Below are 24261 nucleotides of genomic sequence, written 5' to 3' on the forward strand. Positions count from 1 at the left end.
GTCAGGACTACACCTATGTTTTTCGTTAAAACCATCCAATGCCCCCTTCAACACTAGAGACACATGGTGTATCATATTGAACTAACAGTTGGATGGTGACATCATTGTTTACTTGACTCTTGACTATACCTTTCTTTTGTCCAAAAAAAAGACTATACCTTTCAAACATTACTAAGCCGCAGAGAAAAAGTCAGATTCATCGCGATCAGATTTGGTATCGAAGATCAAATAATTTCATATCAAAATTCGTTTAAAACTACCTACAAATATCATTGGGTTGAAAATTAGTAATTATGTTAGTTTTGAAAATTTGATTTGAATTCTTGACGTTTGATATGAATCATGTGACCTAAATATGATTGTTAAGGCAGGTAAAGTATAAAAAATAATATTCATTTTTAGCGAAACCGTAGAATAGAAGAGAAACATAAACGTAGAAAATAATAAAGGAATAATTGGCACGACGTTAGGCTTAACTTTACATGGGAATGATAGGAAAAAGTAGAGATTTCACATCAATTATTTCAATTTTTCCCCTTTTTCTTTTGCATTGCTTTAGTGATAATTCACATTAATTGGTAATACACACCATGTGAGAAATATTCAAAAAGAAACAGAATAGGACAAGCTCCAAAGATAATTGTTTACCTGTCACTTGTATTGTCGCACTTTCTTAAATTGTTATTTAATAACTCTATCATTGTTGTTTTTTATACAGTTTTATCCTTAATTAGTCGCTATTGCACTACCAAAAAAAATTAAGTAATAGACTAAGTCAATCAAGGTTTTATATATCTAAGGACTTCTTTTTCTTAATATATATATTTCAACTAATAATTGTACAATATCTGATAATTCAAGTAAACGAATCAATTTAGAATCATTGATCACAAGAACACGGCCGGCTGAAACCTACTACCCCTACTTGATCCACAATTTTTACCCAAACAAAATAATGCTACAAGTTTGATCAAAACCACAAGAAAGAGACCAAGTAATCTGGTTTTTGGTATAAAAATTAATTAAAGATAGAAATCAAAGAAGAATATAGTGTTATACTATTTTACTTCTGCCGAAGTTTTATATCATCAGTGTTACAATGTGCAACTAAAACTCACTTTTTTGCCTTACCTTTATTGCTCTAATTGCAAAATAGTACTCATATTAAACAAATATTCACACATAATATCTTGATGGGGATTGGTGACGAACGAATAAATTAATAAAAATATCTGAAAATAGCAGCCTCATATTAAAAAAAATGCAAATCTAGTTTTTAAAACATTGATAAAGACAAACTAATAAATCAAACAAACACAATTACATCACAACAATCTAAACAAAATATAAGTAAAAAATCTAAAGAAAAAAAACTCAAAAGGGTTTGTCATGGAACCCACAAAACACACTGTCAGAAAATCTTCAGAGCTTCAGAAGATGAAGAAGAAGAACAAATCCGAATAAAACAGTAAAATCCAGAAAAAAAACATAACTAATTCTTACATCTTTATCTCTTCTTGTTCTTGTCTCTTCCATTACCAGAAGAAAACATGGAACCAAAACCAAACAAGTTACCAGAAGGAACAACGTTTATAACCGGACTCACTCTAATCCCACCACCTCCATGATGGCTACCATAACTATAACCTCCATAGCTTTTCTTCAACGGCGGTTTCGAAAACCCACCACTATTACTCAACGAAGACGAAGCAGAAGATGAAGAAGACAACGACGAAGATTGCTGTAACTTCACATGCTCTGTATTATGTTTCCTCGAGCTGCTCTGTTTCGGTTTACTCGATGTTGAACCGGTTGAGTTACTCCGGTTTAACAATGGCAAAGGACATAAGCTTCGTCCGTAGCTACTCCCACAGTTTAAACTACTGCTTCTCTTAAACCCCCAAAACGACTTCGTATTGGTTTTCTCCTCCGTCGTGCTTATCACGTCCTCTTCTTGTTCCTCCTCGTTCTGTTTCCTCTGTTTTCTTGAATCCGGTTTACTCTTAACCGTTTTCGGTTCGGGTTGACGCGAGTCTTTATGATGATGATGATGATCCGGTTCTGGTTTTTTCTTGATTTCTGTTGGTAAGATTTTGCCGTTGGAGAAGAGCTCGTCGGCTGACCAAGAACCTTGATCGAAGCTTTCGCCGGAAGTAACGCCGCCGGGAATGCAGAAATCGAAATCTATGCTTGAGTTGAGGCTTGAAGGTTTCGAGGTTGATGATGGTGATCTCAAGGCACGTTTCTCTATTGGTATTGCGTCCGATTGACAAAAGTCACGTGAGAATGAGATTCTTGGACTCATATTAGAATTCTCCGATAAAAGATCAACCGCCATTTTTTGTTTTCTTGAAGATAAAACAAGAACTGTGAAAGTTTATAGTAGTAATGATGGTGAAAATGATGAGAATTTTTTTCTCGAGAATTGTTTTGACTAATATCGGGAGAAAAAAAGGGAGAAAGAAATATTTCCGAGGGAGAGAGAGAGATTTGAGGAAGAAGGTGAAGAAGGATTAGGTTTTAATTATTTTTATAGGTAATTTTTAGAAAAATGAGTTTTGTAATTAAATTGAGAAAATGAGAAAATAATAGAATAAAAATAGTAAAAGGAAGAATAAAATGGGTAATATATACTAGAAGGACAGAGAAGCGTGTCGTTTGCTACATATTCACATGCATGGGCCAAAAAAGGATATATGTTGGTTCTTCGCTTTCGTACCTTTTTTTATTTTTATTATTTTCTATGGTATAACTTTTTTTATATACACTGAAACTATTGATAAAGATAAATATTGAAACTTCTGTCAAAAAATTTATCGAAGTCAAAAGGCATGTGCAGACTGCAATGTTTTAGAGGTCGATGCTCAGATTCGTGTTGACAATTTTGATGGAGCAGAGAACATAGACGGATAGACCAATGGTGTAAAGTTCACCGACGCGATCAAGACTTTAGCAAACTATTAGATTTTGTCAAGCGAACTTTGTGAAAACTAAGGATAAGTTTGTGTTAAATGGTAGTAATTGTTTAGGTATATTTGGGAGAAAGAAAAACTGAATTATTTGGGTATTGTTTGCACAAAATTAAATTTCTTTATATCGTCAGTATGTGGATTTTATTTTCAGTCTTTTCTGTGGATTGTCTTTTTTGGTGTAGGTAAGATTATTGTGGAGTGTCTGTTGGCGACACAAATAAATTTGTACCACAAAAAAAAAACTATAACCAAAGTCATTTGGTACACTTGTGCAATGTTTTATGAACATTTTTTTACGTTTATTCAAACTTTGGAAAAGAATACTATATTTTCTAAGTACTTTGTCCTCTTTTAGTTTCGTTTTTTTTAAAGTTGAATTCGCAATCCTCTTTAGGTCGAATCATAAGGAAAATATTTATAGAGTTTACTAAGTTTGGATATTTTGCATAGTTGCGAGATTAATGACTTAATAACACACGTTACAAAACACACGTGTTCGATAAGTTATTGTGATGATAGCATGTTGCATTGTTATTGTTTAGGTAAACGAGAATGTTGCATATATCCCATCGTACACTTCACGTTAAATAAGGTCGCGCACTAAGCCACTAACCACTCTTCATATATGAGGTATTTTGGATGGTATCAACATGGGAAGTCAGTTGGTGCGTCTGATTGATATTTTACCCCAACGATATTGTCATGGCTAAAATATTAGTTGAAGTTGTATATCCAAAATTCAACAAACTATATTTATTGGCTATTTAAACCTTTTGCGCCAATCATTTATTTGCAGTGACTATACCGACCTTACTGAACCGTACCTACTACATTTATCTACGATGGTTTTTATGAGTATTGAATTAGGAGCTAAATGATCATACATTGTTGTCTTATTATTCAGTTCTTATATTTTAACCGAGTTATTTTTGTCTTTACTAATTTAGAAATATTCGTATAATTTTAAGATTCTCACTTTAGGTGTAATTTAATGGTTAGATAATATATTAAAGTATAACAATTATTAAAAAAGAACAAGACGGGTGGCCTTGTTGATGTATCCATTGTGAACTAATGATAAGGGCAGACAAATGTCAAATACATATCAACAACATAGTTTTTCTTTCTCTAATGAAAGACCATAATACAAATGCGTTGTTATCCACTTTTGTAAAATATGAAATGTATACATTGCAGTTCCTTTTAAATTTGTTTTTATTTATTTTCTTTGTATACATTTCTTATAAGATATATAAAAACAAACTTGTATAGCTAGATAAGAATCTCGTCTTTCTCATCAAATAACATGTTATCTGTGACAAAATCCCTAATTACTCAGATCTGTAAACTATATGCATATATAGTTCCCTTTTCTTATTTGTAATCCAACCAAAGGCTCTTTTGTGACAGAAAAAGTCTAAACTCATTATTTATTTATTTATTTAAAAAGATGAGTCATATGAGTTTGCTTTTCATATAATTGAAATCGATATTTTCTTAAATTCGAAGTAAAGAAATTGTTATGTGATAGAAAGAAATAACCAAATAAAAAGAAAAGGAGAATTCATATTATCTAGAGATTAATTTATATATATTTGTGAATTATATGAAGAAAAAAGAAATAAACAGAAGACAAAGTAAGCATGGCCATGGGTCCGATGGCTACGTACTTACCGAAAACGAAGAATACCACTAAGAGAAGGTGAAAGGTTAAAAGATGGTCCACGTTTCCTACTAAACATTTTCCTATCCGATTGGATCGCACCACGAGCCCACCTTGAAACCAACCCGACCCGATTCGACCCAATCAGAAATTGCCTACTTTGGCTGCTCTCGATAATACTAACAGGAACTTGTCCAATTCAGTTAGGGTTTGGTTATGATGACGGACCCAAGAAATATCGGATTTTTCTGATCCTAGTTAACATTAAAGATGGCCCAGTCCGACAAATAGCATTGGTGATGTTTTTGCTGACAATTACCGAACAATAATAATTTTCTACATAATTTTATATATACCTAGATTAGGACCCGCGGTGTACCGCAGGGTAAATTATATATAACTAAAACACTTAAATCTTTTATATATTAATACAGAGCACTCTTGAAAAAGCTGACGTGTCGCCGCCAGAGAATTCTAAACACTTTTTGGCAAAATACTTTTAAACTTTTACTTAATTACATTAGCATACCATTACATTTTCAAACAAAACAATTAACTGAACAATAATTAGATGTGTCATCATTTTTCACACAAATTTAAACAGTACATATTAAAACAAATTATACTTTTTTATTATAAAAAGCAGGCAAATTGCTCATTGGAGTTGTTACTTAGAGCCTCAACATAGAATACTGAGCGAACCATCAAAACCAAGCAACTATGAAATAAGTGGCCCGATTTGAGCTATAACGGTATGACACATTCAATAAGATAATGTAGCTTTTAACCGAAAACTTTGGAAAAAAAAAATCAAACTTTGGAGGAAAAAAGTAATAATTTTTCATTAATTAGACAAATTTTGATAGTTAACCCTAGGCATTCGGGTACTCGGGTCAGGTTCGGGTAAGAACCGATCGGGTTCGGGTTTTTCGGGTAGAGAAGTTTAGGATCTAATAGAGTAAACAGAAAATATCGGTTCGGGTTCGGTTTGGGTCTTACCGGGTTTGGGTCTAAAATTTCAGAACCTATAAATACCCAAAAAAATCGGGTATCATCCGGGTTCGGGTTTTTTGTACCCGATTACCCGAAATTTAACCCGATAACCTGAATTTTACCCGATTACCTGGAAATTTTAATGTTAAATATTAAAATTTAAATTTAAAAATTAAAATTAAATTTTCAAAATTAAAATTTTTAAAATTGGTTAATTTTTAAAAAAATATAGCTAAACATTTCAATATAATTTTGGTTATTTTGAGTATTTTAATCTAGGAAAAACTAATAATTTTGAATTTTAAGTTGTATTTTTGAATAAATATGTTATAAAAAAAATATATATATATATATAACTATTTTATGTATATTATTTTATTTCGGGTTTGTCGGGTATCCATTCGGTTTTTGGTTCAGTTCCGGGTTCAGTTCCAGTTCTTCGGGTTTAGGAGATTAGGATCCAATAGGGTATTCTACTGATTCCAGATTCGGATTCGGGTCCATATTTTCGGGTCGGTTCCGGTTCGGTTTTCGGGTCCGATTTTTTTGCGCAGGGTCATCACTTAAAATTCATGCTCGAAAGTAACCAAAATTTCTTGATTGTTCTTTTTTTTAGAAGGTATCTTAGAGAAATGTCTACCTATATATTACTAGCTAATACCGTTTATATATATAAATTTCTAGCTAGCTACATATTACTAATAAGTAAAAGTATATATATATATATATATTTGTATTATCACCTAAATACGTAAATTGCGTGTGAAGATATATTTGAGTTTCAAAATTTGTCACAACATTATAACTACATGAACTTTATAAGCCAACAAAAGAAAGAATGAAATACAAAGAGAGATAATCAGGAAACATTATTGGACAACATAGTGATAAAATGAACTGAATTATATTGAATGCTCATGAATTGGTATCTTTAAAAGAAAAATTAACAATGAAAGTTAGATTTTCTTTCGAAATAACTATGGCTTTAAATTTTAATACACAAGAAGAGAAGATAAGGCATATTAATTATGCTTTCGTGACTTATCATTTTAACAAGCTCTCTTGTTATAGCTAATCAAGTCGCTGACTATTTTCGTATGTAGAGATATTCAAGGACGTTTTTAGTGGCTAAACAAGGATCACAAGTCACAACCATCCTATGGTCGGACCTTCCTTATAGGTGGTCGTCGTGTGGTATTTGTTGTGGCTCAATTTAATTTAGATAATGGTAGAAGCGTCAGATTATTGGGTCAGGATATGGCTCCCAACAATGTTCAGTACCTCGACTTAAACCAAGTATTTTTTACTACCAGTTCAGTTTCTCCTCTACACAAGTACAGAAATCTAAACGAGGATATATATGCTTGCAAATCTATGTCTCCAAATGAACATAATGAGGACTCTTTTTCTCATTTTTGGGATAACAAGCAATGGCGAAGGTGTTTACTTTCATTCGGAAATTATATAAGTCATACAACGATTAAATCAGTTTTGAAAAGAAAGACAACAACTTGATACTACTTTATGTGAATTTGCAAATTTGGAGAGTTTCTTCGAACGTGTTTAAATCCATTACTGTTTGACCTAAAACTAGATGTTGACCAGATAAATGTAACTGAATTTGAATTTTTCCTTTTTAATAATTATTTTCAAAATATTATGGGTGTATGCAATTGTGGTTAAAATTTTTGCTGTCAAAGCCAACTCATTTGAACATTTCTATGATATTCATGTAATTAGAAAAACTATTCTTAAGACCTTCTGTTTGGTAAAACTAATTAACTATTATTTTAGTAATGCTGTCTTTTTTTGTTTTTCTCTTTTCAAATAAATTTATTTAAATTCAAATTTCTTATACACATTTTCCAGTTTTTTTGCTTGATCCTTTAAAATTTTATTAATGAACTAATTTTTTGTTTGATCCCTCAATAATTTATTAATTAACTAGTTTTGTTACCAGATGAAATACAAAGTCCAAAAGAGAGAAACTTAAGCCGGCGAACGATATAAATATCTCCCGAGTCATAATCGGAGGAAAACAAAATTCCTAACCCTAACAAAAAGAAATACAAGACACTAAAAACAAAACCGAAAAACTTCGGGACTTAAGCTGAGGATGAGTGGCGGCGATTTTAGGGTTTCGACGAGTTCCAATGAGATGATGATGATGGATACGGGTGAGAGGGTCAGACCTCCGGGGGATCCACTGGACATGTCCCAGTCATGGTTACAGAAGGTAGTAGGGAGTATGAGCGGCGGGATCCCGGCTCCGGAAGAGGTGTTGTCTGATGATTTTGTGACGGAAAAGGTTTCGCTAGCTTTCCCAGATGGGGAGGATGGAGAGCCGGTGATAACCATTGCGGATGATGTTTTGAAAGCTATGCATGGTCTGTGGAAACAGTGTATGATTGTGAAAGTGCTTGGGCGTAACTTTTCATTTCCTACTATGATCCGCAAACTGAGAGAGATCTGGAAACCGAATGGTGTGATGAATGTAATGGACTTGCTTAGACAGTTCTTTATGATTCGCTTTGAGAAGGAGGAGGAATATTTGGCTGCCTTGACTGAGGGACCGTGGAGAGGGTTTGGTACTGTTTTGACGGTACAGGCTTGGTCATCAAAGTTTGATCCTCTTGTTGATGACATTGTCACAACACCAGTGTGGGTTCGGTTAAGTAATTTACCTTTTGAATTTTACCACAAGTCAATCCTGATGTGTATTGCTAAGGGGCTGGGGAGGCCGCTAAAGGTTGATAGCACGACACGTAATTTGGAGAGAGGCAGGTTTGCTAGGGTTTGTGTTAAGGTGAATCTGCGGAGGCCCCTAAAAGGATCTGTGGTGGTGAATGGGGAGAGGTTTTCTGTGGCGTATGAGGGATTGTTTACCATCTGTTCTATGTGTGGTCTGTATGGTCATGTGGTACACCGTTGTCCGCAGAGGGTGGAGAGTTTGGGTGGGGAGGTGATAACTGTAAGGGTTGGGGGCTCAGAGCCGGTGAATTTGCGAACTCAGGTGGAGGCAGGGTTTACACCGGTTCAGCAACGTGGTCGACGGATGGAACCGGGGATACCTGGTAGGCCTCAAGTTACAGCAGGGAGGAGACCTCTGCTTAGTGATGACCCTGGTGATTTCTTTGTTTGTCTAGTAGTAATGATAAACTGCATTATGTGGAATTGCGGGGGGGGGGGGGGGGGGGGGGGAGGGCAAATAAACCCAGTTTTAGAAGATCGATTTGATATCTATTGAAGAAGTTTGCGACAGACATGATTGCTATTTTTGAAACACATGCAGCGGGTGATAGAGCAGGCAGGATCTGCAGAGGTTTGGGTTTTGATGGGTCTTATCATGTTGATGCATCTGGGCAGAGTGGTGGAATTTGGCTCTTATGGAGAACATGGATAGGAGAGGTCGAGATAGTTCAGTCTACAGATCAATTTATCCATGTTAAGGTGGTGAATGGTGTTGATATTTTGCATTGTATAGCTGTCTATGCTGCTCCATCGGTTAGTAGGAGGAGTGGTTTGTGGAACAGTCTCAAAGATGTGGTACGGAGTGTGGATGGTCCAGTGATAGTTGGAGGAGACTTCAATACTATTGTCAGGATTGATGAACGGTTTGGGGGGAATGGTCGGCTGTCATCAGATTCTCTAGAGTTTGGCGAATGGATAAATGATCTTTCGCTGATTGATATGGGTTTTCAGGGGAATCAGTTCACTTGGAGGCGAGGAAGAACAAAGAGGTTCTTTGTGGCTAAGCGTTTAGATTGGTTATTATGTTGTGCTCAGGCTAGGTTGCAGTGGCAGGAGGCAACAGTGACTCACCTTCCTTTTTAGGCCTCAGATCATGCACCCTTGTATGTGCAACTGTCGCCGGAGAGGAGGAGTGATCCAAAAAGGAGACCGTTTTGTTTTGAAGCAGCTTGGTTGACTCATCCCGGTTTTAAGGAGTTGTTGGTTAACTCTTGGGATGGCAGTAAAACAACACCGGAGGCACATAAGGGGCTGCAGCGGACCTTAGAAAATGGAATAGGGAAGTATTCGGAGATGTGCAGAAGAAGAAAGAGGGGTTAATGAGGGAGCTATCAGAGATACAGTCCCATTAGACATCCGACAGGCTGATGCTTTTTTAGTCCGAGGGTAGAACTCTTACAGGAATTTGATGTTGTGTTGGAACAGGTTGAGATTATCTGGTATCAGAAATCTCGCGAGAAGGGGTTTGCTCTTGGCGATCGTAACACCAAGTTCTTTCACACTTCAACAATTATCCGTAGGAGAAGGAATCAGATTGATATGTTGAAAAATAATGCAAGACAGTGGATATCGAATGCAGTGGAGTTGGAGGATCTGGCTACCAATTATTATAAGCGTTTGTATTCCTTGGATGATGTTGATCTTGTGGTGGAGAGGTTGTCCAATGCAGGCTTTCTACGGGTGTCTCCTACAAACAAAGAGGCGTTGAACAAGCCTTTCTCGGAGATGGAGATAGAAACAGCTATCTGCAGTATGGGTCCGTATAAGGACCCTGGACCCGATGGTTTCCAGCCCGTGTTTTATCAACATAACTGGGAGATAGTCAAGGAGTCGGTGACACATTTTGTTCTGGAATTCTTTAGGACAGGTTGTCTACCACCATGGACAAATGATGCACTTCTGGTACTTATAGCAAAGATGTTAAAACCAGAGACAATTGTACAGTTCCGTCCCATTAGTCTATGTAATGTGCTTTTTAAGACTATTACCAAGACTCTAGTGGGACGACTCAAGGGAATGATGAAGACGGTGGTTGGGCCTACTCAAACAAGTTTTATTCCAGGGAGGTTGGGGACATATAATATTATCATTGTTCAGGAGGCGGTTCACTCCATGAGGAGGAAGAAGGAGAGAAAATGATGGATGTTACTGAAACTCGAACTAGAGAAAGCTTATGATAGGGTCCGGTGGGATTTCTTGGAAGAAACGTTACAAGCAGTCGGGTTGGCTGAGGAATGGGTTCATTGGATTATGCAGTGTGTTGCAGGCCCCTCAATGAGTTTGTTGTGGAATGGGGAAAGAACATAACCTTTTAAGCCATCACGAGGGTTGCGTCAGTGTTGCAGGCCCCTCAATGAGGTTGTTGTGGAATGGAGAAAGAACATAACCTTTTAAGCCATCACGAGGGTTGCGTCAGGGTGACCCATTATCGCCATACCTCTTTTTCCTGTGTATCGAACGATTGTGTCATATGATTGAAGTGTCGGTTGTGCAGAAGCAGTGGAAACCTATTAAGTTATCGGGTTTAGGACCTCATTTATCTCATATCTGCTTTGCGGATTATTTGATTCCTTTTGCTGAGGCATCAGTGACACAGATCAGAGTGATATGGGGTGTGTTAGAGAGATTTTGTAATGCTTCAGGCCAAAAAGTTAGTCTGCAGAAGTCGAAGATTTTCTTCTCTGAGAATGTGTCCAGGGAGTTAAGGGAGATGATTAGTGCGGAGATTGGGATAAAATCAACCAAGGATCTGGGGAAGTATCTTGGTATGCCGATTCTTCATAAGAGGATAAATAAAAAGACGTTTGGGGAGGTGTTGGCGAAGGTTACCTCGAGGTTGGGAGGTTGGAAAGTACATATGTTGAGTTTTGCGGGTCAGGTAACATTGACAAAATTAGTACTCTCATCGATACCTGTGCATACAATGAGTACGATCAAACTCCCTCAATATACTTTGGAGAGGTTAGATAGAGTTTCTAGAGATTTTCTCTAGGGGAGTACTGCAGAAAAAAGCAAACAACATTTGGTTGCTTGGAAACGTGTGTGTCGTCTGAAGAGTGAGGGGGGGGGGGGGGGGTTTGGGGATTCGAGTAGCGAAGGAGATGAATAAGACTTTACTAGCAAAGGTGGGGTATAGAGTTTTGCATGACCACACTAGTTTATGGGCACAGGTGGTGAGGAGGAAGTATAAAGTCGAAAGTGTGCAGGACCCCACTTGGATGATTACTAAGAGTAATTGGTCGTCAACGTGGCAAAGTGTGGGGTTAGGACTGCGTGAGGTCGTTAGTAGAGGTTTGAGTTGGGTAGTGGGGGATGGGAGTACAGTCCATTTTTGGAAAGATAAGTGGCTGTCAGGTGATTCGCTTATTACTGATGTAGTTGGTGTAGTACCATCGGGTCTTGAAGATTTGAAAGCTCGGGATCTGTGGAATGATGGTAGGGGATGCGATGTTGCGCGTATAGCGCCTTTTGTGTTTGATAACACGAAGCTTGAGTTGGTGACTGTCGTCTTGGATAGCTTTTCGGGTGCTACTGATAGGATGCCATGGGGTGAGACTGCTGATGGTTGTTTTATTATAGGCTCTGCGTATGCTTTTTTAACAAAGGAGGAGAGACTTGGTCAGAAAATGGGTTGCTTTTACAAACGGATTTGGCAAGTTGTAGTGTTGGAGATAGTAAAACTTTTCTTGTGGTTAGTAGCACAACATGCTATAATGACTAATACGGAGAGACTGCGCCATCACCTTAGTGATTCTGATTTTTGCACGGTTTGTAGGGGTGGGGTGGAGACGAGTATGCATGTGTTGCGTGATTGTCCTGCCATGTCTGGCTTATGGAGGAGAATCATACCACAAAGTAAGCAGAGGGAGTTTTTTACAATGTCTTTACTTGAGTGGATGTACCATAATTTGGAGAAAGGGACAAGTATTTGTGAAGGGGATTGGGCAACTATGTTTGCACTGGCCATTTGGTGGGGGTGGATATGGCGATGTTGTGATGTTTTTGGGGTGGAAATGGTCTGCAGAGATAGGGTCTCCTTTGTAAAGAAGCTTGCGATGGACGTGACTAAGGCACAATCGCTTACGGGGAATCAGTCTCGTGCACGAACACGGATGGTCTGTTAAGTGCGGATGATGCTGGTCATTTGTGCCATAGACATATTCGTGTGTAATTGGTTTTTTGTTCTTTTAATAAAATATGAGATTATACCCCGGTCATTTACCAAAAAAAAAAAAAAAACCGAAAAACTTCAACCTAAAATAAAGGAGTTTGAACCCCTAAACTAAAAACATAAGCAACTAGGCTTAAATCCTATTAAACAGTCACACAATTTAGAGTTATCCAATCTGTATATAGTTTTTCGTTACTCCCAAAATAATTCTTACTCTAAATATATCTACTTATCAATACAAAATTAGATATCGAATTCGAATGCTTTTGAAAAAGAAAAAAAAAATAAACGCGTAAGATCTAGTCAATGTGGTCATAGAGATGGGTCACCTAATCAAATATTTTCTCCCTCAAAAAAGAGGTAACAATAATTTTTCTCACAATTTCCTCGAAGAAGAAGAAGAAAACTTAAAAAAAAATGTCAAAATCTCAAAAACTAAAGAAACCAATCAAATTCGTCCATTTCTTTTTTTTTTTCCCTCTTTGCGTTTTTTGTTTTTCTTCCTCCCCATCACTACTCTTCAGATTCCGGGAATAAAGAAAGAAGAAAAGGGAGATAAGAAAGTTTCAATCTTTTTGTTAGCCGGAGATGGTTACGCCGAACTGGGAACTCCATGGTTGTTGTAACCGGAATCAAAACACTTTCCTCATCACCATCGGAATCTTCACCGTCGTTATCCTCTTGGTCAGTTTCTTCTAATAAAGTTTGAAACTTTAATTGTTTTCTTCGATTCAATCGAAGATCCGAAGCTGTTTTTGTAGAATCTAGCCAATTGGGTATCTGATTTTAGTCTTTATTGCAACTATTGACCTATAAATTTCGTTCAAAATTCACAATTTGGGGTTTTTTACAGCTATGGAGGACGTTTCTGTTGACTCCATTTAAACTCATTACAGTGTTTTTACACGAAGCGAGTCATGCTGTTGCTTGCAAGCTTACTTGTGGAGATGTAAGGAGCTCTCTTACTTCAACTATTACCTCTTCATTGAATTATTAAAGGTTACAAATTTTGATTGTAGGTCAACTGAACCCTTGAATTCAGTTTGTAAACATGAAATGTCTACTTCCATTTGCAAAATGTTGCTTTGCAATAGGCAGAGAAGAGTTTCTGGTTTCCTTAGATAGATAGGTAGGTGATTGCTTTAGCAATGATGTCTCTGCGTTCTCCCTGGACATGGCTGGTTTAGCACAGGTAGTTCTGTCATTAGTCTATGAAGCCAAGACACGTAGTGAGTCCACTTGAAGTAATGCAGCTGGTCAAGCTTAGCAGTATGTCTAATATAACTAGCCTTGGACTGAATGTAACAGATTTAGGGTGTTGAGAGTTGGTTAGTGAAGGCTAGGTTTATAAAGATGTCTCTGCAAATTGTTTGGGGTTTAGATTTCTAGGAATTGATTGGCATTTTGGTTAAGTAATTCTCTCTAGTTTGGTAAATTTTATAACAGGAGTGTACAGCTTCAGCTCTTACTATAGTTCTGATTGTGTTATTATAGATTGATTGATGCGTATGCAAATTTTACCTTATGATGAAATCCACATACTGCTTGTATGAATCTGCAAGTTTTACTTCCCTGATTACAGATAATACCATCAAATATATGAACCATCTTCGTGTAAAGATCTGCAGCTCACAGTCGCATATAATGTGGATAATGTTTTTCTATTAACATATGTTGTTCAAATTCGTTACTCATTTCCTTATTGAATCTAAAGGTGGAGGGGATGGAGGTGAATGCAAATGAAGGGGGTTCGACAACAACACGTGGTGGCATTTATTGGCTGATCTTACCTGCTGGCTGTAATGCCCAATCTATCTATCTCCCTTAACTAATTTTTTTTTCGGATTTGGACATTCCTTTGTTGATGGATTTAGGTGAAAGGGCTAAAAGTGTTACCATCTTTGTTGTTTAACTTGGTTATAGATCTTGGGTCATCATTTTGGGGAATGGCTTTGATTCTTGCATCTACCAATCTGCTTACAGCAAGAATAGCTGCTGCTGGTCTGGGTCTTGCTTTATTCATCGTCCTTTTCATTGCCAAAAACGTAAGAAGAAGTCATTATTTATCTTATCATCAAAGTTTCATTTCCTTAAAAAAGTCATCCACATTAACCATTGACATCTTCAATTTTGACAGTGGACGCTTCGAGGTCTTTGTATAGGTGTGTTATCTTATCTCGCGTTTCCTCTAGTTACATTTTCTTTTTTAAGTACCCAAAATGCTTATATAGTTGTAATAATCTCAGGTTTCATAGTTTTCCTCGGTGTCATCTGGGTTCTACAAGAGTTAACTACAGTCAAAATTCTCCGTTATGTCATTCTCTTCATTGGTAAGAGATACCAATAAAACTCTAGTCTGTCTTGTTAACATCATTCAGTTTCATTTAAGCCTATATAAAAGCCGGATTCACAATATTGCAGGTGTGATGAATAGCTTATTCTCAGTTTACGGTATGTAATTCTCTTCTCCCATTTACTTCACTTAAAAGTTATGACTAATTATGACCAATAATAATGTGGCTGCAATGCAATGGATGGATATTAGATATCTATGATGATTTGATATCTCGGAGGGTCCATTCGAGTGACGCTGAGAAGTTTGCAGAGATCTGTCCTTGCTGTACTGGTTGTGGCTGGGGTGTCATCTGGTTAGATTATAATGCAACTCTCATATAATCACATTCTGAAAGTGAATTCATTCTTCTAACAAACTGTTTTTTGTTTCAGGGGAACGATATCTTTTGCGTTTCTTTGTGCATCGCTCTATCTCGGCCTAGTGATCTTATCGTAAAAAAAAAAACAGTATTATTTTATGAATCTGTTGGTGTCTCTCACTCTCTAAGGTTCAGATTCTTCCCAGTGACAATAGTTTGGTAAAAAGCTTGATTCTTTAGATCCCTTTATGTGTTTGGGATTTACATTTGATTGAAACTGTAGGGTTTATTTGAGAGTTTGTTGTATTCTTTATTGAATAGAATTCATTAGAAATTTGATTTGGTCTCTGTTTATGTTTGTATTGAAATTTCGTTGACTTCTTCAATAGAGAAAAAAAATTCCGTTGACTTTGGTTAAACTTCTCATTATTGAAAATTTGAAACTTGAAATCGTTCAAAGAGTGAATAAAGCGTCAAAAGGAATGAGTTTGTGTTTATATGGTTCATATAGTTTCTTGTAAAAAAATAGAATGGTTTTGAAATAATTGTCGTAATTAAAAAAATTGAATATAAGAAAGAAACTATCAAGTTTCGTAATTTATATAAACAATTCAACGAAAAAAATCTTTCAACTTTGGTCAAGTCCATATTTCAATTCTATCTACACGAAACGAATGTGTTTTAAGTTTAACCAAACGTTATTGGATCTTCTATTTTTCCCATTTATTAATACCCCAAATTTGAAGAAAACTAGTCACTAACACGGTTTGAATTGGCCATAATTTGAAGGATTATTACGTTGAAAAAATTTCCGACGTCAGAATGAACAACCTAACCACTAATAATGGTGTTTATAAGTATTTTCTCTGATTATAATGTTTCATACCATGTTCAAAATTATAGTACGATTAACTTAACTAGAAGGCGTCGAATAACCAATATCATTAAAAAAAATTGAGTATTTTTCAACAATCTTGTGGAGATGTAAAACTAAGTTGACCCAAATATCAATAGAATATATGTTATTATGTCTAGATGCTCTTCTCCTAATATGTTGGAGATATGCCAATAAAAGATGTTGACACTGTAGGTACAAGAACAGGAACGGGTTCGATAGGTTGAGGAGTACCAAACCGAACACCAACTTGGAGTCGTACGTGGACCAAAAAAAACTCACCAAAATCAATAAGATACAAAAAAGAAGAAGAAGAAGAAGAAGATTTGGAGCATAACGAACTCCACGTCACCGCCAAACTTTTTTCCCATACCATTGACGACGTCTACCAACAGTAACCCTTCATTCTTCATACAATTCCACTCCACCGTCACATTCTTTTTTTTGTTTGTTTTCTTATTCTTCCTTTGATTTCTCAAAATTACATATATGGATTACAAATTAATGATAAGGCTTGTGAGGTTTTTTTTTTGTGTGTGCAAAATGAATGGCTTATGAGTTTTTTGGCGTAGAAAAATTCACAGTTTATCGAACCTATATTCACATATGATGATGTCATTGTCATGCAATTAATTGTAGATGGAAGTTTGTAAAAATACTTGCATCCACGATTTAAAATATTATCATTATGCATGTTGTATAATTGAACACGTGGTGTAAAATTCTTGGGTAACCACGTTTAATATTAGATAGTTTATTTGGGTTTTGTAGATATAAAAAAACATATAAACGTATATAGAAAATTAAAATTTAATCCACATAAAATTTTTGGATTGCTATTAATGTCTAGTAATAGCATTTTTTATGGAAAAGGTAATAATGTTGACTTGTACATAAAGTAAGAAAAATAAGTTCTGTCATTTCAGAAGAGGAAGTATGTCACATGTAAAATGGATCATGGATACTTTTCGTGAGAACTTCCCACAAGGAAGCCATTGACCTCACCTATCTCAATTTCCAGCTTGGCCAAATTTATTATTTATTTTGTAAGTTATAAGAGCTTTACGTATAAAGATATTTAAGGCTACATCTTAAGAAAGTTTTGGTGATTTTAATATGCTTGGAATATTCTGGATTTAAAATATATGGTAATGCATCAACCAAAGGTTTGAATAAATTGATTTGACTGTTTTAATTTCATTTTACATGAAAGCTTCAAAAAGATTACAATAATATCTGGTTTGGAGTTGGTAATATAATTGTAAATACAATTTGATAAAATTTGATAAGATAATGGGATGATAATATTTTTGAAATCTTATGAACATATATAGTTTCATAAATTAATAATTAGTTAGATTTATAAAATAGATAAATATATATCTAAAATAATTTAGTAAAATATGACTATCTATAGTATTATTTGTTTTATTTGAATGTACATTTTTATTAGAGCTCATCTCTAATATGTCAAATGACATCAGAAAAATTCGATGTTATCTTATTAAATTAAATAAAAAATATAAAATTTTTATAAATGCGATAATTTCTCTCTTACTAAGAATTCTAAAAGGATATAGAGTATAATACAATTTCTTTAAAAATGAACGTTTAAAATCATCACAAAATTAGTTGAATCTCATTATAAATTATATATTAAGAAATATCTTAATCCTAGCACTGCGAATTGATACGTTCACAAAAAATGAACGTTATGACTTGTAGTATTAGTCAATAGTCAACAACTTTTCTGAATTTGTTTAGGATAAGAGTTCAAGAGGAACTCTTTTTAAAATTGTTGAAACGATAGCCATTAGATGAAGTCAAAGCCGAGAACCATATTGTTTCAAGCTAAAACACATTTAAGGTAATGCTGAACGCAATAGTTATTCTGCTAATTATAGATATAAAACATGTTTTCTCTTTTGGGAGGAGAGGAAGCTCATGATGTCTCCTTCGAGAAATGATTCTTTTTAAAACTGTTATCTCTTCTAGATTGAAGTCTTTTTTGCGATCTAGGTGACTTTATGATCACAATCTAATTTTTGAAGGAAAAAAATTCCATCCCAACAAAAAAATTTGATGTGGCAAACAATGTAACTTCCATATGGTCATTTGATTCATTCCTCATCATTAATGGTCAATTAATATGTGATAAGAAGGAAAAAAAATATGGCAAGTTTGAAAATATGATTTTTACCAATATTTATCTTGATTTTCATTCTTATCTTTTCCCTTTTCTCAAGTGCTATATATCCCAAATAAAACACGCAATTTCTGTTTTAATTAGACAATAAAAAATAAAAATAAAAGAGTTCTCAAGTTATCTTCCAAAAATGGTCTTTACCTCTATTTTCAGATTTCTCCTCCACGTCTACTTGATAGTCATGGATTGGTTACAAAGACGAGGCGTTCTCATCTTGTTCACACGTAAGTAATGAATACTTTTCACAAACAAAATCTTAGTTTGTTATATAGTTTTCATAATTATAATTCAAGGAATTCTCGTGAGCCTATTTTTCTAAATACATTATAATTAATGCATATCTTAATTTCTACATAAAGAAACACATATTTACTCACTTGCGTCTGTATTAATATTCTCCTTTCCATATTTATATGATTGCATATTGTTTTTAACCCTCTTACAAGAAACACGTATCATTTATTATATATATATTACACACAGAGAGGTTACAAGAAAAACCCATTCATCAGTCTTTTATATTATTATTATTATCTGTATTCTCTCCTCTCTGATTCATCGGCCACAAACAAAAAAAATGGGTGCAGACGCAATCCAAACGAACGGTCACGATCAAGCCAAGTTAACCGGCGGTGAAGAGATCCAACGGCTGAGATGTTTCGTCAAGAACTACGAATGGGGCAAACTCGGACCGGACTCATTGGTTGCGAGACTCCAAGAGGCGAATTCAGGAGGAAAGGTCGACGCGGCGGTTCCTCACGCCGAGTTTTGGATGGGTACTCATGAGTCTGGACCGAGTCATGTTGGATTCGGGTCGGGTCAGAATGAGGGTTCTGATAATAATAAATGCATGGTTACGTTAAAATCGTGGGTTTTGGATAATCCGGATTCGCTCGGGTCTGGAGTCGTGGGCAAGTGGGGTTGTGATCTCCCGTTCCTCTTCAAGGTACCCAATAATAGAAATCTTGTTTTTTTGTTTGCTCTGTTTTAGAAGATGGTTACATTCGACTCTGTTTCTTTTATTAAAAAAATTGGATTTTTTTCTATGTGTTTGAAGTTATAATTTGTAATTTTCTACCAATCAAAACATTGGATATACAGATTCTATTTTATGGTCAATTTCTCTGTTCTTTTTGCTCTGTTTTGAAGATGATACATACGTTTGACTCTGTTTTTTTTGCTCTGTTTTGATGATGATACATACATTTGACTCTGTAATTTTTAGTAGAATTTGGGTTTTTTTTTTTTTTTGTGTGTTTAAGAGTTTAAAGCATACAGATTTGTATCTCCAGTGTGTTTTGGTTATTGAAATGTGAAAAAAAATTTAGGTATTGTCAGTGACGAAAGCATTGTCGATTCAGGCGCATCCAAATAAGGCCTTAGCAGAGAAATTGCATAGAGAAGAGCCTCTTCTGTACAGAGATAATAACCACAAGCCTGAGATTGCTCTCGCTGTCACTCCTTTTCAAGCCCTTTGTGGTTTTGTAAGTCTTAAGGTACGGTACTCATTTCAGATCTCTCTCTCTGTCTCTCTCATTCTCTGCAAATACATTTGTGTCAGTCTGTGGTTCAGATTAAAGAAACTGAAATTGACATTAGCGTGTTTTGATTGGTTTTGGTTGGGTGGAATCAAGGGTAAAAATGACTGACATTAGAGTATGGTTCATATTGGTTGAGTTTAGGTTGCGGTTACATTATTAAACCGAATAAATTTATTTTGGTTATTCTGCCTTTTTTACATGTGCTACAAAGCTAAATTGAACCGGTTCTGTACCTCTGTTTGATTGGTTTTGTTGGGTGAAATCAAGGGTAAAATGAACCAAATACAAACCAAACCATTTCCTAGGTTTATTCCAGTTTGATTTGGTTTTTATTAGAATACTAGGTTTCAAGTGCGGTACACGGCATGACTAAATTATAAATTAATATATTTTAAATAATATTTTTAATTTATTTAGTTTTTAAATTCCTAATTAATTAAATTTTATTTAATTCATTTATAATTTTGTTTAAAATGTTTTTTCTTCTTCTTACATTTTATACAGTTTATGACCTAATTACATTAAATATGTTATTAGATAGAATATAAAATTTTAAAACACTTAATTTTGTTTTCTATAAGTAAACAGAGGTATATACCTATATGGTATGATACTGTGTAATTTTATGTGTATACAATTTTTTTTTTCTAGAATATTAAGAATGTGTTGTAGTATGTGTAATATTTTGTAGTTCATATACTAAATAATTTATAAGTTAATTTCCAAACTATGACTACAAATATATAGTATATGAAATAAACTAATAGTTTTAGTGTTGGTTCTATAGTCCAAACCCGCCATGCTAGGCGGATTACCCAACATGTTCAAAAAATTTAATCCGCAAAAACTTATCATACAAAACCCGTGAAAGTAAAATATTGTATGTGAGGCTAAAAGTCACTTTTTGTCAAATCAGTTTTTCAAATTTTTACTGAACAATACCTCTTCACTCACCTACTTATAAAATAAAGAAATAATATTTGTATACATTTACAATTATGTTTGTTTCCTTTTAAAACAATTAGTTTCTATAAAAAAAATCAAATATAGGTAGAATTAATTTATTTATTAAATTAATTATTTAATGTCAATGGCATGCATGTAAATAAGTGTCAATTTGAGGATTTATTTTATAAATGTCTCAAAAAATGTATATATAGATGGTTCATATTGGTCCAATTTAGGTTGCAGTTACATGATTAAATCGAACGGATTTGGTTATTTCGGTTATCTTGCCTTTTTACACGTGCTACAAAGCTAAATTGAACCGTTTTTGTACCTATGTTGAATCCAGGAACTGAAGGAGGTTATCACCAATGTACCAGAGATTACAGAGCTTGTTGGAAGCAAAGCTGCAGGTCAAATCTTCAAAGTCAATGAACACGATGAAGACGTAAGAGTTAAATCGGCTGTCCGATTGATCTTCACGCAGCTGATGTCTGCAAGCAGCAGCGAGACAAAGCAAGTGGTATCTCGGATGAAGATTCGTCTTATCTCAGAGACCAAACACCGTGAATTATCGGATAAGGAGAAGTTAGTTTTGAAACTGGAGGAACAGTACACAGGTGACATAGGTGTGATATCAGCCTTCTTCTTTAACTATGTCAAGCTTAATCCTGGAGAGGCTTTGTATTTGGACGCGAACGAGCCGCACGCTTACATCTCTGGGGACTGTGTTGAGTGCATGGCGGCTTCGGACAATGTAGTTAGAGCTGGTCTTACTCCTAAACACCGCGATGTTCAAACCCTTTGCTCTATGCTTACCTACAAACTGGTAACTTTCTTTGCACGTTAACGTTTTGGTAACTTTCTTTACACGTTAACCTTTTGGTTCGCTGTCTGGTTTATTGATTAACCGGTATCGGATTTTTTCAGGGGTACCCGGAGATTTTAAAAGGGTTTCCTCTAACTCCTTACGTTACGAGGTATCTTCCACCATTCGATGAGTTCGAAGTAGATCACTGTGATCTTCCTAGAGGAAAATCGACGGTTTTCCCAACAGTACCGGGTCCTTCGGTTTATCTGGTTATTGAAGGAGAAGGGAAATTACAAACCGGTTCAACTCAATTGTTGGTTAGCCAAGGAGATGTTTTGTTTGTTCCAGCTCATAACGAGATTCACGTAACCGGTGAAAGTGATGTGATGAAGCTTTACAGAGCTGGAGTTAGCAGCAGATTCTTCCAAACGTTATAGGCTAAAATTGAAGAGCACATTAACTTTATACTAATTACTATATACGTATAATTTGATAAGCATTCATTGGTACCAAATCTATAGATTGGAAGGACCTGTGTTGTTTAATTCCCCGATGGCCCATTGCAAATTATAAAGTTCAAGGGGGTTTTTTTTTTATATATTTCTTTTTATTTAAACGAACTATATATGTTATTGTAAACCTTTATATGTTAAACAATGTTAACATAATATTGTCAGTTTGTCACATGAATGTGGTAATTAATGAAATTCTAATGCAACACCGATAATAAGCAATGAGTGTATTGGTTGATGTTCCTTATATATTAGTTTATGCTACATCGAACTTTTTTAGTGAAATTTCTAACACATTTTGTCAGTATGATGGTCCCTATAGCCTATTATCAATGATCTCTAAATCGTTAATACATCTTTGCTAGGTCTATTCTATTTGGAGATCTGTGTTGGCTAACAGGTTCTTCGACTGGTTAGGCATTTCCGAAAACTGTACTATGTGAGAGTTTCCAACATATCTTGGTTTGTTAGTCTCAAACTAAATCTAAAAGAAACTACGACGAATCAAAATGTCAAGTCAATTGAATGATAAGAGTTTATTCAATGTGCTATGTTCAGTTTCCTGACTTTCCATTACAAAATCAATTTGACAATTATGGATTGTTAATATTTTCTCGGTCATATCATCATTTCTGATGTGAGATCCTAACATGATGTCGTGACTCATGAGTCAATGTGGAATCTCACCATAGTCTACAATTTCTTTTACATCTTTTAAGAAATTTGACCTTTTTTTTGTAACATTGGTTGTTCCGCTTGCCTCATCATTCATTTATAGGATTAAGTAAGTCTTTTTTCTTTTTTTCTTTTTTTCAACAAACAGTTAGTCTTTCTTAAGACAGTGAGTCCATACATTCTTAGCAAACTTTTGTTGTTCTGAAATCTAGTTTAAAAGTGTATTTGTATAGTTTACTAAATTTAAATCAAGATATCAGAACCAGATTATCATAGTGTTGTTTGGTATGCTTAAATTAGTACGTTAGTAGTAGAAGACCATCTTTATTGGTTAGAACTCCAAATGGGGTTCAAACCATTTTTTAAGTATAAATTTTGTTTTTAACAAACTTAAAAACATGAGTAGGAGTTCTTAAGGTTTGTCTCCTCCAATGGTTTAAATTGCTAATGGAATTCTTAGGAGAAAATTTAAATTTCATGAAACAGAGAGATTGATTTTATCATAGTGTTAAAAAGAAACAACACAAGGTTTCAATGCTTTGGTTCCGATAAGACAAACAAGAACGCCACTTTCACAAGAGCTTTGGTTTCAATACTCCATGCTTGGTTTGACAAAAAAAAACAGAGAGACATATTGCTAAGTAGAAAACAGAGGGTCCAAACCTGAAAAGAGAACATGAAACTCATTCAACTTGATTGTGACCCTCTTACGCAGATTATCAACATCAACATCACGTGAGCTTCCTTATCCGCTTCCGAAATCTTCTTCTTGATCAAGATGAAACCTCTGTTGGTAAAATTGCCTATGATCATCATCCTCCTCAGTGGGAAGTTCAGTTTCACCACTTACAATGAAACCAGCATATTCAAATTTCATAGTGAAAGGAAGACAAATTTGTGAATTTTAATTCCACACAGGGAAAAAGCCAAAAACAGGATCTTCGAATTCAATCAAGAAATCAATTTTCGTTAAGTCCCCAAAATTTCAGAATTACTTACCATTGTCTGCAACTATATCATCGTCGTCTTCGATGTCGTCATTGATTTCTTAATTGAAACTAGATAGCCAATGTCATGTCCAGATTTATTGGGGCTTAAGACGAACTTACATTGGAGGTTATTTTAATATATTTTTTAAAAAACAAATAAATATTAAAATACAAAATTATAATAAATAAATATTAAAAACTTAAAATTATATAATTTTTTTAAAAACATAAAAAAATAATCTAAAAAACTAAAACATAATCGTTCTTCCTTCTATTTCAATAAATTCTTTCACCAATTTTTCATAATCTTTCTTGCTTCTGTGTCACGACCTTACTCGATTCATTCACAATTTAGGGTAACAAAAAAAAAACTATATATTTTGGGACCAGAGGCAAATACCTTTTTTCTTACTCATAGGCACGGCCCTGTAGATAGCTAGCAGAGTTTGGGGAAGATGACTATGGCCACAATTCTTCCTCAAC

At 34.9% G+C, this 24261-nt stretch overlaps 4 protein-coding genes and 1 long non-coding RNA gene across 6 annotated transcripts; 3 read left to right on the forward strand and 2 right to left on the reverse strand.

Moving 5' to 3' along the window:
* Window positions 1-1231: 1231 nt before the first annotated feature.
* LOC104701304 (uncharacterized) lies at window positions 1232-2615 on the reverse strand. The gene has a single exon (XM_010416951.3). It carries the CDS (start codon window positions 2336-2338, stop codon window positions 1508-1510), a length of 831 nt encoding a protein of 276 aa, XP_010415253.1. The 5' UTR covers window positions 2339-2615; the 3' UTR covers window positions 1232-1507.
* A 5129-nt stretch (window positions 2616-7744) lies between these two features.
* Window positions 7745-12503, forward strand: LOC147941465 (uncharacterized). The gene is made up of 5 exons (XM_087458523.1): window positions 7745-8753; window positions 8921-9441; window positions 9805-10281; window positions 10874-11257; window positions 11550-12503. Exons 1-5 carry the CDS (start codon window positions 7745-7747, stop codon window positions 12501-12503), a joined length of 3345 nt encoding a protein of 1114 aa, XP_087314649.1.
* Window positions 12504-12864: 361 nt separating this feature from the next.
* Window positions 12865-15612, forward strand: LOC104701305 (uncharacterized). The gene is made up of 9 exons (XM_010416952.3): window positions 12865-13234; window positions 13404-13499; window positions 14265-14349; window positions 14474-14595; window positions 14688-14712; window positions 14797-14880; window positions 14972-15001; window positions 15096-15198; window positions 15278-15612. The coding sequence occupies exons 1-9, from the start codon at window positions 13139-13141 to the stop codon at window positions 15339-15341; spliced, it is 705 nt and encodes a 234-aa protein (XP_010415254.1). The 5' UTR covers window positions 12865-13138; the 3' UTR covers window positions 15342-15612.
* Window positions 15613-18511: 2899 nt separating this feature from the next.
* On the forward strand, window positions 18512-22286 carry LOC104701306 (mannose-6-phosphate isomerase 2). Of its 2 annotated transcripts, none has more exons than XM_087456406.1 (4): window positions 18512-19251; window positions 19667-19801; window positions 21141-21620; window positions 21722-22286. In XM_087456406.1, exons 1-4 carry the CDS (start codon window positions 18883-18885, stop codon window positions 22037-22039), a joined length of 1302 nt encoding a protein of 433 aa, XP_087312532.1. In that variant the 5' UTR covers window positions 18512-18882; the 3' UTR covers window positions 22040-22286. The 2 variants fall into 2 exon arrangements, with proteins under 2 accessions (XP_087312532.1, XP_010415256.2); XM_010416954.3 differs by having other exon boundaries at window positions 18530-19251; window positions 19634-19801.
* Window positions 22287-23262: 976 nt separating this feature from the next.
* On the reverse strand, window positions 23263-23865 carry LOC147941466 (uncharacterized). The gene is made up of 2 exons (XR_015561280.1): window positions 23789-23865; window positions 23263-23634 (listed from the first exon to the last, which is right to left on the reverse strand). It is a non-coding gene; the product is annotated as an uncharacterized LOC147941466 (long non-coding RNA).
* Window positions 23866-24261: the final 396 nt, after the last annotated feature.

Source organism: Camelina sativa, chromosome 7 (assembly GCF_030686135.1).
Source record: "Camelina sativa cultivar CO46 ecotype springtype chromosome 7, ASM3068613v1".
Lineage (NCBI taxonomy): Eukaryota > Viridiplantae > Streptophyta > Magnoliopsida > Brassicales > Brassicaceae > Camelina > Camelina sativa.

Coding starts and splice junctions, on each gene's coding strand:
- LOC104701304 (XM_010416951.3), bottom strand. CDS start 2,338: ATGGCGGTTGATCTTTTATCGGAGAATTCTAATATGAGTCCAAGAATC.
- LOC147941465 (XM_087458523.1), top strand. CDS start 7,745: ATGAGTGGCGGCGATTTTAGGGTTTCGACGAGTTCCAATGAGATGATG. Junction 8,754..8,920: donor TCTGCTTAGTGATGACCCTG/GTGATTTCTTTG, acceptor AAACACATGCAG/CGGGTGATAGAGCAGGCAGG. Junction 9,442..9,804: donor TGCAGTGGCAGGAGGCAACA/GTGACTCACCTT, acceptor GTGTTGGAACAG/GTTGAGATTATCTGGTATCA.
- LOC104701305 (XM_010416952.3), top strand. CDS start 13,139: ATGGTTACGCCGAACTGGGAACTCCATGGTTGTTGTAACCGGAATCAA. Junction 13,500..14,264: donor GCAAGCTTACTTGTGGAGAT/GTAAGGAGCTCT, acceptor TTGAATCTAAAG/GTGGAGGGGATGGAGGTGAA. Junction 15,199..15,277: donor TGTGGCTGGGGTGTCATCTG/GTTAGATTATAA, acceptor TTTTTGTTTCAG/GGGAACGATATCTTTTGCGT.
- LOC104701306 (XM_010416954.3), top strand. CDS start 18,883: ATGGGTGCAGACGCAATCCAAACGAACGGTCACGATCAAGCCAAGTTA. Junction 19,802..21,140: donor GTGGTTTTGTAAGTCTTAAG/GTACGGTACTCA, acceptor TGTTGAATCCAG/GAACTGAAGGAGGTTATCAC. Junction 21,621..21,721: donor CTATGCTTACCTACAAACTG/GTAACTTTCTTT, acceptor GGATTTTTTCAG/GGGTACCCGGAGATTTTAAA.